The 18,461-nt window shown below is 36.9% G+C and overlaps 1 protein-coding gene across 2 annotated transcripts in view; it reads left to right on the top strand.

Annotated features, from left to right (window-relative positions):
* CDYL (chromodomain Y-like) overlaps nucleotides 1-18,461 on the top strand; it is a 104,639-nt gene that overhangs the window by 30,727 nt on the left and 55,451 nt on the right. Inside the window, exon 2 of one of the 2 annotated variants that reach the window (XM_418964.8) lies at nucleotides 16,807-17,473. The exons of the other annotated variant lie outside the window; for it this stretch is intronic. Within the exon in view, the coding sequence (XP_418964.4) occupies nucleotides 16,807-17,473 (667 nt within the window). The remainder of the gene's footprint in view (nucleotides 1-16,806; nucleotides 17,474-18,461) is intronic. 2 annotated transcript variants of the gene reach the window in all.

Raw genomic sequence — 18,461 nt, 5'->3', positions numbered from 1 at the left:
AAGTAATTAAAAAAAGCCTTTCTGATGCCTGCTGTCGGCTGAAAGAAAGAGTACAAGGAAAAACAACCCTGTTATTTCACAGAATGGCTGGCTTTCTGTCGAGTAAAGTAATTAAACTGATTCTTCAAGAGCTGCAGAATCCCTGTAACTAATACGAAGGGTTGGAAAAGGGTAATAGTGATACTGTATCTGCCCGTTTCGGTGATCATAGAATACACTGAGTTGGAAGGGACCCACGAGAACCATTGCGTCCTACTCCCGATTCCACACAGGACCACCCAAAATTCCAACCCTATGTCTGAGACCATTGCCTGAATGCTTGAACTCCAGCAGCCCGGGGTCGTGCCCACTGCAGCGGGGAGCCAGTTGCAGTGCCTTCTGGTGAGGAACCTTTTCCTAACCCCCAACGTGGCCCTCCCACCACGTAGCTCAGTGCCTCTGGTCCTGTGGCTATCAGCAGAGAGGAAATCAGTGCTGCCTCTCATAAGGAATTTTGTTTACCTGCAACATCGCGCCTCATCAGTAGGCTTAGGTTCTATTTCACAACACCACAGCTGAAATTAATGTTGTGTTGGCATAGGTTAGCACTGCTGCCACAGAAAGTGGGAAAGTGTGTGCTTGGCTGCTCCGTCCTGTCCCCATGTATGGTGAAGCTTTTGTGCTAATGCCACAAAATGGTACCTGAAACAAGTTTAAGTTGAAAGTGCTTATTTTATGTACTGGGACGTTGTTAAGCTGAATCTGTTTCCCAAGCTGGTTCATTGTATAGTACAAAAAAACTGTGCCAAATTCTGTGCTAGAGAAGGTTATACATGTCCAAAGAGCGCGGACTACTGAAAGAAGAGTGCTTTGTATTTTTTATACACAACCATATCAGTTATTCTGGGATTTAAAACATGTTTGTAGAAATATCTTCTGTTGTTTTAATTTTGAAGGCAAGGCTCTTCCATTATCATATGTTCCTGGCGCTGGCATCCTAGCTATGTGATTGCCTGAATATCAGCTTGCTGTAGGGCATGGAAATTCACACAGATGGAATTTGTTTGAGCTTGGGGCTGGGAAGAGGATAACAGAAGATGGTGGGACTTTTGTGTTTCTGGAAGTCAAATGGAGTGAACTTTACAGTGGTTGAGTGTTGGGTTTTTTTTTGTTTGTTTGTTTGTTTTTTGTTTTTGTGATTTAAGTTTTTGTTTTCCTTGTTGGGAGTGGTGATCTGACTTTTGATACATCGACTTACATTTTGCCACTGTAGCATATAATCTTCAGAGTTGTATTTTAAGAACTTCAATATATTATTTACCCAACTGAACCAAGATCTTATTGGTGACGTTATTTCTCCCAGAATGCATTGAGAATTACACCTCTTGGGATTCCTGTGTGGAGTAGGTAGGCAGGATGCCTGCTTAGTATCCCTTATATAGGAATCCCATAATCTTCTGACCTGGTATCTTCTAAAATGAGTGGGGAATTTAGGGGTTCAGAGAGGAGGCCATTCTGTCAACCCTTGTTAAATAGGTTTTGAGTTACATTAGAGCAAAGTGCATTGAGTTGCTTTAAGGAGCATGTTGGGATATTCCAATTGAGATCAGACAAAAGAATGAAAAAGTATCTAATTTTGTTTGGTTTTGATTTTGTTTATTGGGGAAAATAAAACTTTCAGTGTGAATTGAAATTTCCAATGGAAATCAAATGGATTTTATGAGAACAGCACTACCATTAAGAAAATATTTTATTTGAAAAATTCCTGACCACATTTAAATTTAATAATTAGTTACATTTGTTGGTTATACTTTCAAAGCTGCCTCTGTAATTCTGACTCCAAACTGTCACTGGTCTGAATTGCACAGTACATAAGGGATACTAGTACAGTTCAGGCACTTGATTTGCTGGTTACCTTGGCTTTTTCATTAAGCTTCTTTATCTTCTTGTCTTTCTACTTCTGAAAAGTACTGAATGGCATTTGATGCCAGAGGAACTCTAAGCCAAAGATCCACCAAGGTAGTGTCACTTCTTGAAATGACAGTGGTGAATAGGTAAAGAATAATAAGACAGCACAACAGTGATTCTTCCTTTCGCATACCCTTCTCCTAATGGTAAACAGTAACTGAACTGTTTCCTCAAGTAGGATTTATGTTCAGTGATTAGTAATATACAATGGATCTATTGTTCATAGATTTGCAATGTACAATGCAATGTGGCATGTTCTATAACTTATTATTATTTTTTTTCACAAGATGCCCCCTGCCTTTTTCCCTGCTCCCCGTGTTATTGGAAATACAGGAAACGTTTCCTTTTCATGTTCTTATTCATCATTTCATATGCCTCTTAATCTCATTCATCTCTTTCCTAGACTGAAGAGTCAGTCTGTTCAGTTGTTCCTTCCTTGGAAACAGTCATAAATTTCTGACCATCTTGTCATTGCTGATCATCTGATCTTAAAGAAAAAAGAGATGTAGAGAACTGCACATGTGATGTGTACAGTATTTGGGTTCATACTGTGCCATGCTTGAGGCATTCAAGTAAACTTGAAAACATTTATTAACTGCATTTTGTGGTTTACCACTTTGGACAAAAGTCTCGTCCTCAGAATCGAAGTTCATATTTGTGATGAGTTGATTAAACAAGAGGGATCTGATGATACTGGGAAGTATAAAAGAAGACATTCTTTAGATTTTTATGTGGGAGAGCAGCAGCACCATCAGCTCTGGCTGTGTTGGCTAAAGTGGCTGGAGGAAAAATATGAGACAAAAGCAAACAGGTCACCTGTACTCATAGGGATTTATCTAGAGACTGAGGTCAAAAGCTTGCTTCAGCAAAGGATTCAGTTTTACACAAAGGTTGGCTCAACACAGCAATTCTAGCAAAATATGAGGGGTCCAAAAAAGAAGCCCTTCACAGTACCATCTCGTTCTAGAAAGGCAGGCTGCTAGGTTGTTTGTTTTACCTGTCCACCTCCGTCCATATAACACCACACTCACCCATGAGCATTTCTGTCCCGTATGCACAACATTCATGAGACTTTGAATGCTGCCACCAGAACCTTCATTTCAGCAGTTAGTTTAGAAAAGTCTTGAAGAAATTTTCATTAATTTCAATTATTCTCACTTTCACTCTCTGGAATTGGCACCCATCTCCTTCATTTAAATTAAATTGCTGTGATTATCTTTATATTGCATAGTTGCATAGTGCAAAGTAAATCCTCTCCACCAATATGCAGAAACTGTTAGAAGTATTTTAAATTAACGTGTTTTTAAAATGACAAGTAATACTAGGAATCAGACTTCCATAATCAGTAATTTCCATATTGTTTCTCCTAATTTTATCTTAATTTGGTTACAACTTTTAATATTTTTAAATTTATTTTAATTTTTTTTTTGAGTGACAACTTATTGCAGTTTGTTAGAATGACTTCCCTAGTCTGTGACAGTATTTTAAATTCTATATTGCCTTCCTACCTAACATAAACATACATATATTATCCTCCTTCATATTATAGTCTGTTCACAATTGTTAGCTCCAAAATGTTAATAAATGTACTTGATGATGTGGAAGGACTAATCATCATATTATCAAAGTCCTACCTCTTATCCAACCTGATGATCTCATCTCAAAAAATAGTAATAAACACTCCATTGTAAATGTATTCTGCCTTGAAAAACCCTATAAGGAAAAAGGAAACCCTAGTGAATCTGATTTTTTTTTTTTTTTTTTTAATTTTTCTTTCAGGGGAGGAATGATGATGTAGACTGCAAACTGGATACCTTGATCTAGACAGGATACTGGCACTTGGAAAGCTGTGAAGGTGTAAGAGTCAACCTGCACAACTTATGCAGCAGTATTTTAGGATGCAAGGAGGTAGATTAAAACAGTTATATTAAGGTTAATGGCAGAAGGGTTACATTTCTTCTCACTCCCATCGTGTTAAGTTCAAAGAAAGAAAAAAAAAAAAAAAAAGAGGGGTGGGAGCAAAATAAATGTGTGCGCTGCCTGTAGATGATTTGCAAAAGTGTGTCATTTTCATACCCTGTCATAAAGTGAGTGGTAGGTAGTAAATATATATATCTTCTGCAATAGGTTAAGGTACAGTTAGCAGAGCATCTCTGAAGTGCATCACATAGATGCATACAAAGTCCTTTAGAAGGAATAGAGTGTTTTTTTGTGGATTTCCTTTTGAAAACAGTAATTGCAGTTTTTATGTAGTGGGAACTGAAATTAAATTTCATGTTCATCAGTAAATTTGTCCTTTAGTCTGTTTTGCTTCCTTTTCTTCTCTCATCTCGTAAGATGTCACGGAGTTCTGGAAGTGTCAAGAAGAATCAATTCATTCAGAAATTGGCATCTGAATATCACTTTTTTTTAACAGTTGACTTAAAGGTTAAATGCTTTTCTAGTTTTGAAGCAGTCACGCATAGTTCGTTGGTTTTTCTTGTTTTTTAACAGAGGACTTGAATAAATATTCCAGTCTGGCCTTTGAATAATTATTTCTAAATGTGAGATGACAACTTAAAATGACGGTATGCATACAGAACTAAAAGAAAATCTTTGATATAACTTTTTTTTTCTGTAAATGGAGAGTACTAATGTATGTATCTGCAAAAGCCAGGAGTCTGAAATTTTCTTTTATAGATCGGGATGGTTTCATTTTTACTTATCCTCTGTCTTAGTTGTTAGAAAGCAAGACTTCTTCAAACAGGCAGTCAGGTTAGGAATACATGGAAGAAGAGGCCGATACCTAATCATTTATTTAGACATCACACTGTACTTGATTACTGTGAAAAGATTCATGTAATGAGGCAAAGGGCTCAAGACAGCATGTAGAAAAGCATTTGAAGGAGATGGATTTTCAAAAACATGATAATGTCCTCTTGTAGTTTAAGACTATTCATAAACTAGGAGTAAAAGACTAAACATAATGCAAACACGGAACCAAAAGATTTAATTCATATGCTTTTCAATGTTCTGGAAAATGTAATTAATTTTCGTTAAGAGTTCTTGAGTACGCATACAATTATCTTTGAACTTATATACAATTTGTCATTATTTTCATGTATATAAATTCAGCATCCAGTCTCTAAAGTAGTCTCCAAAAATAACACATTCTTTCAGGTAACTTCTTGGACCTGAAATAATGGAGATATGGGACCCTGAGTTTAATTTCCTTTGTTCTTGTGACAACCCTTTATAAACAATGCTGCTTCCAAACTGCAACAATTTTCTCTGTAGCTCTTATTTCAGAAAAAACTCACCATTGCTGTTTCTATGCTAACTTTTTATTTCCTGCCCTTTCTCATGTGGAATCATGTGGGCCTACAATTCCACAGTAAACCAGATAAGCTGAAAAACAACTTTTTTTTTTGGATATATTTATTTCCAGCAGATCCATTTGCAAATTTAATTCATAGCATTACTACATTCTGGAAAAGGAAGGGGCCAGGTACATTCTGGCAGTAACTGAGCTAAGTTGTTTCAAATTCAACAGAATATGAAGCAGAGGTGTTTGTTGTCATGGACTATAATTATGAGAACATGGCAGCTCTTTCTTAAAACCTCATCTGTTGGGAGAGGGCTTACACTGCTTATATGCATTTTTATGAATGCATTTATGTGTTCATAAGAAAACACATTAATAAAAAATGTTGAAGGAATTAGTAAACAGTATTTAACTTCATTGATTTGTGCTGTTTCAGATCAAAAAGGTATTCCTCACACTGATGGTATAAATGGCTAATTTCTCTCGAAGTGAAAAATACAACTTTAAAGTCATGCTTTAAATGTGAGTCTATCTACTGCCCAAGTAGCAAGGGCTGGAGCATGCAGCCTTATGACAAAGTACAGCAGTTTGGTCATAGTTTCCTGGAAATTCCTTTAAAAATTCATTAGTGCTTTGGATTGCATCTAAATTTTGCATTTGTCTCAGATTTGATTCTGCTCTCTGTATCACCATTGTAATGATAATAATATCAATTTGTTTGGTTTGATTTTTGAGTAGCTGTAGAGATAAGGCTTACATTTTGTTCTGAGTAGAACTAATTGTACTCTAAAACTGTGCTAAAGAATTTGAAATGATACCAAAAAATACTGCAGAAGATCTTTAATATGCAAACGTCTTTTTTAAAGGTATGTTTCAAAAGGTGTTCCTGTTAGCCACTAGCTGTTTTTCATAGTGAGGTGATACTGGATATTGCCAACAGATAACTAGATTCATTGTCAGCACCTAGAAGAGGGAAAATACCTATTTTTAAAGAAGATCCTAAATTCAAAAGATTTTCCAAATATCTTGCTATTTATAGAAACAGAGACTCTTTTTGCGAAGGTTTACAGCATAAAATCTTTGGATGCAATGTAATTTAAGCAGTGATAATGCTAGGAATGAAGACAAATCTGTAGAGAGAAAGTAAATCTCATCTATCCTTCCAATTAAAATTGAAAGAAGATGAAATACAATTCTTTATTTCAGTGTTGCTGTAACTGTGCTATGACAAAACGATAATGCCATATTCCTGGAATTGGATGGCTTGCTTCTAGATAAATTATTTCTATTTTATTCAGACAGAGGTTACCAAGTTTAGAAGTTTGAAAGACCAACGTGCTAAATCTTGCCTAAGCATTTCCTGAATTTGAGGACTTGTTTGTGCAGTGAAACTGACAAGAATTACTTGTGCAGAAAAAGTGTTTTACGAGTTATTAACTATTGGGAAATGGTAACTCCCCACTGTTGTCTGTGCCCTATGATGACTATTTCTCAAAAGGCAATCTGTAAATAACATTGATGCTAAACTGTAAGATTTTTATGTACATTTTTATTTTCTTTGTAGTGTTAGTTTGAACATTTTTTTTTTTCCAGTGGAGAAAGTGGGAAGAAACAAAGATGTTATATGTTAAAAACAGCTCTTAATTAGAAATGTTCATACTTAGAATGCATATTTAAACCCATTTTTTTAAAATATGAGAAGTCGCACTGAAGGGTAAAATAGATGCCAGTTTGTATTACATGCCTAAGTCTTTACTCTCCACAGTCCCATCAGTGAATTCCTCTATTTCATAAACAAAGAGGTGAGACAGTCATTTCTTCTCTAGAGCCAGTACAATAAAAAAATAATAATCTGAGATCTGTTTGACACAACTAATGCAGAAATAAAGGTTTGTGGCTCACTTTAAATACGTCAGCCTGTTTGCAGGCAGTGACTTAACACAAGCAGCTGCACAGGTAAAAACTAAATACAGTGCTTTTAATTAATTTATTTTTAATAGAGACAGCATTCTTCTGCAGAGTGCTTTACTTCAGTGTGGAAACTAGAGAAATGAGTAAAAGCTTAATGTGTTGTTACAGTGTAAAATGATAAGGAAAACAATCCTCAAGGCATTATTTGGACATGTAGGATTAGGAAAGGTGTTGCAAATAGCAGTATCAGACAGGGACAAAAAGGGGGAAAGGAATACGAAACAACTGAAGAGCAAGAAGAGACTGAAGGAGATCATGTGAGCGAGAATAGACACTTGAATATATATATATATATATATATATATTTTTTTTTTCCCAAGAACTACTCTTTTAAACAGATTGAGCATAATGTTATCAGTGAGTAGAATGAATGAGTGAGGAGATACCAGAAGCCAACATTGGATCTGTTTCTGGTGGAAAATGTAGAAAAACATCTTCCTTTGCATCACAGCTCATAGTAGCTCTCTTGCAAATATTTTTGTAGTAATAACAGAAAGAGGACAGATCATTTTACGTTACATCCCTAAGAGGGGGGCACTTGATTGTAAGTAGAGAAGGACATTTGTCCTTCCATAAGATTTTTCTAAAGAAGGTCTTTATATCTTATATGCGTTATCCAAGCTTAAAGCACCTTACTTTTCCTGCTGTTTCTGTTCTCATTGCCAAAATGTGAGGAATTTTGAGATGGGACAGCTTGTTTAATTAACCCATATCTGCATAATCAGTTTAATTTCTGCTGTCATTTTTTTTCATGCACACATGAACAGAGAGGTAGATAGAATCAACAAATTATGGAGCTTAAGACTGCATATTATCAAAAGGCAATAGAAGAAAATCATATAGGCCTCAGTCCCTTTGATTCAGGACCCATAGTGTGTTACATTGAATTAAAAGTGTTTTAATATTAGAAAGTATTCATCATGCAAAAGCATTAAGATACATTTCAGAAAAAATGGTAATAATTAGAAATATAATTCCATATAAATAAAGCCAGGGAGAGTTGTGTGTTTAAAAATATTAATAAATATAAATTCTATTTTGTATCTGATTGACATGTTTAAAGGATGAAAAGATGAGGTTTAGGAAACTCCTTAAAGTTAAATATGTTGGCGAAATAAAATAGTGATTTGAACAAATACGTTGTTGCAAAGCTTGTCCTACGAATGTGCCATGTGTAGGCCAAGTAAAAAGTAAATAATGAGCCAAAGATGATGAATTTTAATTTAATTCTTTTTTAATTACATAAAAAAAATAGAAGTACACACTGTAAGAACATCATAAAACTTACTTGTTGTTACAAATAAACATTAAAACCTAATAGTCTATAAGAATCTTTACCAAGCAGAGTTACCAGCAATAGCTACTGTCTGTATAGCTTTATGTGTATCCCATAACCCTGTTCCAAAAGACAGTGGAAATGAGAGTGGAATCACAGAAGCCACAGTGGTATTAAATAAGAAACAAGAATTTAGGTTTATACCAAAAGCTGGGCAGATATGGAGAGACCTGACACCTAAAACAGAGAAATGTCTGTTTCCTACTTTCCAAGGAAAAACAGACCATCTACTAATAAATCCCAGTGAGAAACAACGTAAGAACCAGAAGGCATCTGTACATCATTGAGGCTGACTAATTAGAAGAAATTTTTTTTATCACCATCTTTTTGAGACAGGGTTAGATCAAGTATTGAGTGATGTCATATTACAGGCAGAGAGACTGAGAACTGTGCTCATACAGCTCATTCATCTAGGAGATGTTGAAACAGGGAAGGAATACAGAGAAAGCCAGTAAAGAGTGTTGATCTTCAAAATGGCCTGGAAGTGTTTAGTGTGTTTTTCTGTGTTTGGAAACAAAAATGTGGTTGTAGTCTTGTATCCAGATGCTTGAATTATGTCTTGTGGAAATAAACTTTTACTCCCTGTTTATCTGCAGTCTTACATGGCAAGGGTGAGAGAAGTCTGGTAATGTGAGTAAGATGTGTGAGTGTTCTGTTTTCTCATATCCAGTGATTCCAAAGAAAGCTGTCCCTAGTCAACTTTATTTAATGTAAGCACCTCAGGACCTCCAAGAGGAAATAAATAAAAAGAGTGCTACCAAGTAAGCTTCTGAGAGGTTGTCTGAGGCCTGGTGTGCCTTCTCACTGAGGGTTGGTCAAGTGATCTACAATAGTAGGCTCCTCACTGTCCCTTCTGCAAGTAGGATGCTGCTGGAAAGCCTCATTTGATTCTGGTCTGTAAAAGTAGAATTAAGAATTTGATAGGTCAAATACAGCATACTAAGTTCCCTCTTCGGCTGTCTTGTGCTTTTCTTTTTCTTGCTCTTCCTTACTATGGCTCCTGTTGGAGAAGTTTACTTAAGCATGACAAAGCATTCTTTAACACTTGGAGTCCATTTGTGCTGTGACCTCTCTCCTTAAGACACTATTTTTAGGTAAAACGTTTCTAATATTTGTCAGTCATTTGCCTATGCAGAGTCTTTGTAACTGAGCACTGCTGAAAGATCTGTTTCTCCTGCTTTGATGGCAAGTATCTGCTGCCTTGACGTTTTATGATGAATTTTTCATCTGCTACTCTATGTTATTCTTCTAGATGCATGATAAAGTGGCAGTATTTCTATTGGCATTATCCTTTAAGTCAATTGTAGTCAAGCTGTTGAAGCTCTTACTGTGAGATAGCTTGAATTTATTACTATGTTTTCCCGAATTATCACATCCCAAAACACGATTATCTTTAAGTGAATTTTCTGTTTTTCATGATGTTGGTACTGCCAATATACATTTCAGTTTTCTCTGTTCTTTTTCTTTGGGACAGTACTGCTTATGACAAGTTTTAGACCTGTGCTATTCATGTTAATGAATGGTATTTTTCAGGGGACCATCGAGGACTTACATATACAGTGATACTCTGCTTGTTGAATGTTATTGCGAGGCATGAAACTTCCTAATGTGCCATTTGAGGAATTTCCTGTGCAGCTCGGGTGTGGCATGTGCCACTGCCATGATTCTCAAACCATTTACTTTGATGAGAATGTGGTAATGATTTTGTCTGTTGTCCGTGTAAATGTTGTGGATGACTATCAGTAATCAAGTTAATGGTAAATTATGAACTTGACCAGGATACATGCGTTTTTATAGGCAACTTGATTAGAAATGTTTGCAGAACTAGAACTTTATGTGAACTAGAACTTTAATTAAGACCCGTAGGGCATAGTATCAGTTGACTGCTGCAAATAGCCACAAAGTTAGCTCTTGCATGACTTGTGTCCAGGAATCCTAAAAGAATGAGCAGCCTTTCATCAAAATAAAGCTTGGAAAAGGGAAAAGTCACCATGTTTGTTTTAATACTGTTAAGTTTTAGAAATAGGGTTGAGAATACACAATTGTCTTTGCTGGGCTGTCAGTATGAAGGGACCACTGACAGTTTTTTAGACATTTACCTGATTGCTGATAGTATGTACAAAACTTCACTGCACAGACTGCTTCCTTGGAGGGAGGCTGAGGTTGTCAGGCTCTCAGCGCTGGTTTGGAAACACAGCGGCTGCAGGCTGTGAAGTGTTGGTTTGGTGTGGATTCTTCCTGCTGGTCCTGAGTGCCCAAAGGCACCCTGGTGGGCTGGCTCTGTTAGCAGGCCTTGGGCCGCATCAGGTATCTGCTCAGAGCTATCATAGAAGTCACGCTAGAGCTGTTTCGTCTACTGTAGCTGTCTGGACAAGAAGGCAGTAGTCAGCCCACATCTGATCCATGTTTAATTTGTATGGCCCTGGCTTCTAGAACAATATAACAGTAATACAGGTGGCACTGTAGCCAGATGGCTGCACTGTACAGACTCTCCAGCTACTCATACCACAAGGATGCAGCAGCTCAGTTTACCACAGTTCATCAGCTGTTAGTCCAGTCACTGTGCTGCAAATTGAATCAGTCAGTTCCGAGAGTATGGTGCAGCAGGACTGCATTTGCTCCCAGACGAAGGCACGCAGAGTAACTTGGAACTGCCGTGAAGATGTACATGGTATTTTAGGATAGCTTTGTAATAGTACCAATGTGAACTTCAACTATACATTACCATGGTTTGGGCATTCTAAGCACACATGCGTTAAGCTGTTTCTAAAATTCATCTGCTTGTGCTAACCGCAGTGAGCAGTGCTCAGAACTGGTGTCAGGTTATAGTATTGGGAATAATGTGTTTTCTTATTAAATGTGTACATCAAAGATTTTAGTGCTCACTTTGTAGACCTTGAGATGTAATTTGACTTCCTCATCAAATTATTTTTTTGAGTAACTATTTTCCCCAAACTACTTTCTCATTTTGCTTTAAGCAAAAGCTGTTGCTTCGCTTCTTCAGCTGTTGTATGCATTTTTCATGCAGTATTCGTTTCTCTTAAAATAAAAGGTATTCGTTTATTACTGATTTTACTGAGTTTACTCAATTCATTACTGAGTTTATCACTGACAAGATGCTAATAAATAGAGGGTATAGTCACTCATAACCACTGTTGATTGCTTGTGGATGATCATTTAAGTTCCATTTATACATGGGGCAGTTTCTAAGTTAACAAAGAGTGACTGTTCACGTGCAGTGTGTCTAGTTGTGCAAAACTGGCATTTGTTGTGTCTAGCTTCAGTCACTGAATTAGGGAATGTCTACATGAGAAACATGGCTCAGTACAAGAAAAGTAGTAGAGTGAAAGAGCTGGTGCTGTGGCCCTTACCTCAGTGCATTATGTTGTGCAGCAGTTTTTCTTGGACAAGATTTAGTGGTGCTTCTTAGGATCAAATATCCATGCCACAACATGTGTTGAAACTGATCAGAGCTGTTTTTCTCTTGGCCCCTTATTCCCTCAGTGCTGAAGCGTGTTCTGTGCATCAATCACCTTTTCCAGTTTATATTTCTCCCAAGAGAATCCATGTCACTTATATGAAAACTGTTCTGTGAACAGAACTGTTGCACAGTAAGTGGGAATAGTGGCAAGTGGAAAAGGATTTGCTTCTAAGTTGCACTGTTGCTCTGAACCTAACATAGCCTCAAGCTAAGAGAACAAGGTCTTCTATATTTCACAGGCAACAGAGAGGATGAAGTCAAACGGATTCTATTCTGTTTACCTTTAAATTAATTTAGTCTGACATAAACGTGAGGACAGAGAGAAACACCATGGGAATGGAAAATGAATTTATGATTAACACAGCAATGCTCCTTGAATATTTACTTGCCTACTTATATGTTTATTTTGCTCACTCTGTCTTTTTCCCTCTACTGGAGGTGGCGTACCTTTACTTCAATCTCTTCAAATCATCCATTAAATTAAATTATTTTTAAAGATACACATACACATGCATTTTCAGTATGTCTTACGTAGAGTTTTTAAATGTGCACAAATTGCAATGTTTTGGATGGAGGACATCCTTTTGAATTTCATCCTTATTTTGACCTGAGCTAAAGATCTTTCAGCTTGGATTAAGAGTGCATAGAATCGTAGAATATCCAGAGTTTGAAGGGGCCCACAGGGGTCACCATGTTCGTTTGGTGCACATCCAGTTTCTGAGTGTAGCAGAATGAAGAGGTTACTGCAACCGTCCTGCTCAAAGCTGTTTGTTGTCCCCTGCAGTCCTTTTGTATGCGTCGGAAATACTGCATATGTGGCTGTTCTCCAAACCAGTTATTTCAGGATGCGTACATTAGCTCAGGTATTCTTAATATCTAAACCAGGTCACTTTGACAGAGCTACGTTAGGTAACAATTGCACAAGGAGTTATGTGGACAGATAGGGAGGAGCTGATGTCTGTGAGCATGGGACAGGGAGGAGCAGTTGCAGATGGGCTGTAAATATGACCATTTTCACCTGGCACAGCTGTAGCCAGACCACTTTTGATTGCAACCGTATCTTATCTGTTCTGTTTTAAAGCATAAATGCTGTTTATTTTGTTATTAAAAGCAGTTCAAACCAAAGTATTTCCTTCCTCAAAGAGAGTGAAAGCAAACACTAATTCTTACCACATTCGTGGAAGGAATGGAAATTTACTATTTTGCAGATGGGAAGTCTCCAGTATAACCATTGTGTGTGAGATGATAATATGGGTGTTGCAGTGTTGGATTATACCTCGGAACAGTGTGTTAATTTTCTGTCAGTTTTTCTGCTGGCTGAGTTTCAAGTGTAGTTGATGAGTACTTCAAGTGGATGAAGTGGGATATGTTAACTTTTGCCACCCAGATTGTTCTTCCCTCACAACCATTTTTTCTTTTTTAAATCATTTTCATTTTTCTCTTGATCCTTCCACAACACTTGAAAACTTGATTGTGCTGCCAGTATCTGCTGCTAAAGAACCTTTTAAGAACTAAAAATAAATCTTACCCTGTGGCAGAAAGCATTGGAGGCTGTAGAAATGGTAGTTGGCAAGAAGTAGTTGTCACCAGCATTTCTGGCGTGATCTTGGCCTAGGATGTGGTCTTGTGCTTACCTGGTGCTTTGGGGCACTCTGCCAGTTTTTGGCTCTCAGAACTCACTCATCATAGGATCAGGAAAGCACCAGCTCAGCTCCACAGTAGCAACAGGGGAAGAAAAAATACTGCCTGTTTTGATGTTGCTTATTTTATCTGTTTAGCTGTATCATCAAACTGAACCATAAACTGAAGTGTCAGGAAGTGGGAATTTGGACTTAGGATCAACTTCCCCACTCAGTTATATTCTTGTTCATTTTAATATTTGGGTGTAAGTTATTAGTATATTTTAATGTAAGAACTAGAAGTGTCTTGCAATACATTTCACATCAAGTCACCACTGTATAATAAAGTAGAAATGTATGGCTTTGCCAAACTATTTTTCTGTAGCAAAAGAGGAAAAGTACAAACTTATAGTCCTATTTTTGCTATGAAATTGAGTTCAAACATTCCTGTTCATTCCTGCGTAACCCTATTTAATGACTCTGTGTACTTTGTGGAAACGTTCCAGTCTTCTCTTCCCAAACCTGGATGAGAAACACTTCTGTACCTGTTATTGTCAGCAGGAGTATTGAAGTAGAATATTTCTGAGCAGCTTTTGTAGTGGCTTGAGGGCAGTTTAATTAAGTGGAGGCAATTCAGATAGTCCCTCAATAAAACTCTGAAAACACGTGATAAATTGTGTATAACAGGTTAACTGCTATATTTTTTTTGTGTTGTAAATAAAGCAGCTAGAAGAAGAGTTAAACAGCATTGTAAAAAAAAAACAAACAAAAAAAAAAAACAAAACAGCTTTAAAAGTTCAGTATCAAAATGGGTTTTGTTGCAGATTTGGGCAGTACAGCTAAGTGTAACAGCTTTCTGTATGCATTCCTGTTTGCTCTATAAATTCTTGGGTTAGCAATGGATTTTTGCATCTCCTGTTCTAACGTTCATCTGTTATCTCTGCAAGGTGTCTGTTTTTTTTGGATGAGAAGAATGGCTTCCTGCTTTAAAAGGACATGTCCTTAATGGGTGGCCTTCCAGTATGTAAAGCATTAGTAGAACTTTGTGCCCAGAAATGAATGCTGTTTGGATTGTTATGAGCATTTTCTGATAGAAAATAAAAATACCTTGTCTGGTTGTAGAGATGTTTCTCTGAATCATATTTTGAAAATCTATCTCAACGGGTCATGAGAAAGATAAACAATAAGCAAGACTAACATGGTAACTGTGTTTTTGACAACACTGTATCGGGTTTATGATTCATGGATTTATCTACTAATTGAGCATTTCTGACTTAATACTTAAAGATCTTCTTAGTGTCTACAGAAAAGAAAGGAAGTCTTATTTCTGTATAATGACTTTCTTACTTGTGGTAGCATTTGTGTTAAGAAGTTAAGTACAGTTTCATGGAAAAATAATAGTTTCAATAGTGAGGTATTTTTTAATCCAGCAACTATTAAAAAGTCCAATAATCAGAATAAAGACAGTTTTAATATGTGTCAATATTTAAATACTGAATGTTGGGACAATTTATATTGTGTTCCATAACGTGTTGAATTGCCAACACCATGCATCTGAGGAACAAGGTAAAGGTGCAACCAGTCTGATGGTTTGTGTTTGTCTTTTTTTGCTGTTGTAGTTTTGGTTCTTTCTGATACCAACACAAACAGAACTATGTAACGTCCTCTTGGAGGGACAGCACAGTACAACACTTGCAAGATAAGTGTGAAGTTCTAGGAAGCACAGTTATTTTGCTTCTTAAATTGTAGTAATGGCAATCATTTAACCTCGCTGTTGTAAACCGTGCAGTTCATTATGATAACACGCCACATAAAAAAATCAAAGCTGAGGTGTAATGTTAAGAGAATCTATTGTCAAGAGTAACATGATTCAACAGTGACATATATATCTGTATTTTGCTTCTGTCCTTCCAAATTATTCTGAAGGCGCTTTACTCTAATGCAACTTCAGTAGATATTGTTAGTCTTCAGAAGTTATCCTAGGTAGGTGTGATCATTACTTGTATGCATGGTCTTTGCTTGTAAGGTGCTGAGCACCAGGGTTAGAAGGTAAATTAATAAGTGGTAGTCTCATCACATACTTCTTCCCCCTCCTCTTTTTTTTTTTCCCAATAACCAAATGGCAGATAGAGATGGGAAGAAAGCTGCGTTGGTTCCATAGCTGAAACAAAATAGGCTGGTGGATTTACCAGAAGGAGCAGCCCGGAGAAAAAAAAAAAGAAAGAAAAGAAAAGAAAAAAAAGAAGAAAAAAAAAAAAAAAAAAAAGGAAAACACAGAGTCTAGCCTTACACTTACGTCTTACATCTCTCTATGAAAGAATTCCCTCTCTGTTGTGGCAGTATGACTGACAGCAAATTTGGTGCAATGCATGAGCCTCTGTCCCTGCAGCTGCTGCTCTCTGCCCTGTCTGCCTTACCCCAGTGACTGAATTCCTCTACACTGTGGCTCCCACACGCAGTTATAGCATGTGCATGCTTAATACTGGTGACATAAATACCATCTCTATTTGCAGATAAGTGAGGCATGGTAATTGGTTCAAGTATGTGTACCGAAGTCTCTAGCCAAAACAAGTTCTCTGTTTTCACAAAGTGAGCAGCCTCTAAAAACTATTTCATGTTTGCCCCGACTTCTGAGCTGTATTATATTGTCCCTGGTAACTAAAGGATACCTTGCCATAAGTAAGATATTCTCACCATGCCTTATGCTAAGTAAACAAATTATTCAGGAAATAATACATTGATGAGTTCTGTAAGGTAAACAAACTGTGTTTTCGCACACATTTAAGTGTGATCTCTATATTCACGAAGTGAAATCCCAGTCACATTGATCTTGGTCTCACTGGGGGCCAGTGCCAATGGTTAACAACATACATCTTATTCAGATTCCTGTGCATGCAAAATTCATATTGAAGAATGACTTTGGTATCCTAGAGCATCTTTTATTAGGTGGAAATAACAGTCTGAAGTATAAAGAGAGGCATTTCCAGTCAGCAGTGAAAGATTGTATGCTATAGAGCTACAATAAAGAATTACAGGACTAAAGAGCATTTTAAAATCTAGGTATACTTTGAAAAATTATTTGCATGCGTGTTGCTCAACTGAGTTGTGTATCTGCCTGTGCCTAATGTTTAGTTTTCCTTTTTAACAGGTAGAGAGAATTGTTGACAAGAGGAAAAACAAGAAGGGAAAAACAGAGTATTTGGTGCGATGGAAAGGATATGACAGTGAAGATGACACCTGGGAGCCAGAACAGCACCTTGTTAATTGTGAGGAATATATACATGAATTTAACAGGCGTCACAATGAAAAGCAAAAAGAAAGCACATTAACTAGGACAAATAGGACCTCTCCAAATAACGCCAGAAAACAAATTTCTAGGTCTACCAATAGTTCTTTTTCAAAGACTTCCACTAAATCTTTAGTTATGAGTAAAGACCACGAGTCAAAAAATAATCAACTCTTTACTGCCACACAGAAGTTCCGGAAAAACAATTCACCATCTCTTTCTGGAAGGAAAAATATGGACCTTGCAAAATCAGGTATTAAAATCCTCGTGCCCAAAAGTCCAATTAAGAGCCGGACAGCAGTTGATGGCTTCCAAAATGAAAGCCCTGATAAAATGGACCACACAGAGCAGGATCAAGAAGACTCTGTAGCACCTGAAGTAGCAGCAGAAAAACCCGTGGGAGCTTTATTAGGACCTGGTGCAGAGCGTGCCAGGATGGGGAGCCGACCAAGGATACATCCATTAGTGCCACAATTGCCAGTGCCAGTAACAGCCACAATTGCATCAGCATTAACAATAAATGGAAAAGGTAAGTGCACAAGTCAATCATTCTTACGTAGATTTTTCATTTGACTGATCCATTTTGCGCATCAGATGCAAACAAATTACCCACTCTTGTTTCAGACACATTATGTCCGGAGAACTTCACAGCTTTATTTTACATAACTGTATGACTACAAAGCCATTTCAAACTTTACTAGCCTTTGCTCTCTTCACAGAGATTCACTGGTATTTGTGTTTTCAGAACCACCGTAAGATACATCTGTGTTTGCTTTGACTTGCTTGGTTCATGTATTCAGTGTACCATTTCCAGGGATAGCACTGTTGCTTCTTGAAATAATGTCAAAGACTCAAATTTGTTATGAATACTAGAAACATACATTATGTGAATAGATGAACAATATGAGGAGGGATTTCTTATAATGGCTTATTTATCTGTTTTATTATAAAATAACTGGGAGAGTGATAAGTTTTTTTTTTTTCAGTGAAAATTTGAGCCAGTTCTGGAGATACATACACCTTCTGCCTGGATCGAATTCTGTCGTTATATTTTATCAATATTTTGTTGTTTATACCTCATTTCTTATTGAGAGTTTATTTAGATTTAATGCCTGGCCTGGCAATATCTCAGTAGGTTTACAGTGCAAGTGAAATAAACTAAATTTTTAACACTGAAGAAACCCAAACTGCTTCTTTGGTTGGATGGGAGGAAGCTATTAATTCCCCTCACTCTGATGAGAGACTGGTTTAAGATGGTCGTCATTCTGATGCACCAAACTTTTATTTTCCAATGACAGACCCAACTTGTTGTTGTAAGCTTGCTTCTGAAGCTAAGTTTTCAGGTGTAATATTCTCCTCAGATAAAATTTGGAGGGTAGAATCTGTAGGTTTTATTTTGATGATGACTTTCTGGAAAAATGTCTTGAAATCAAGGACTGACTAAAACCACGCTTAGAGACAAATTATATCAGCACAAAAATATGTTGAAGACTTTGTGAGAGGTTGAGTTGCATGTC

The sequence above is a fragment of the Gallus gallus genome, chromosome 2 (genome assembly GCF_016699485.2).
Source record: "Gallus gallus isolate bGalGal1 chromosome 2, bGalGal1.mat.broiler.GRCg7b, whole genome shotgun sequence".
Lineage (NCBI taxonomy): Eukaryota > Metazoa > Chordata > Aves > Galliformes > Phasianidae > Gallus > Gallus gallus.
This window is presented reverse-complemented; position numbering and strand designations above follow the sequence as displayed.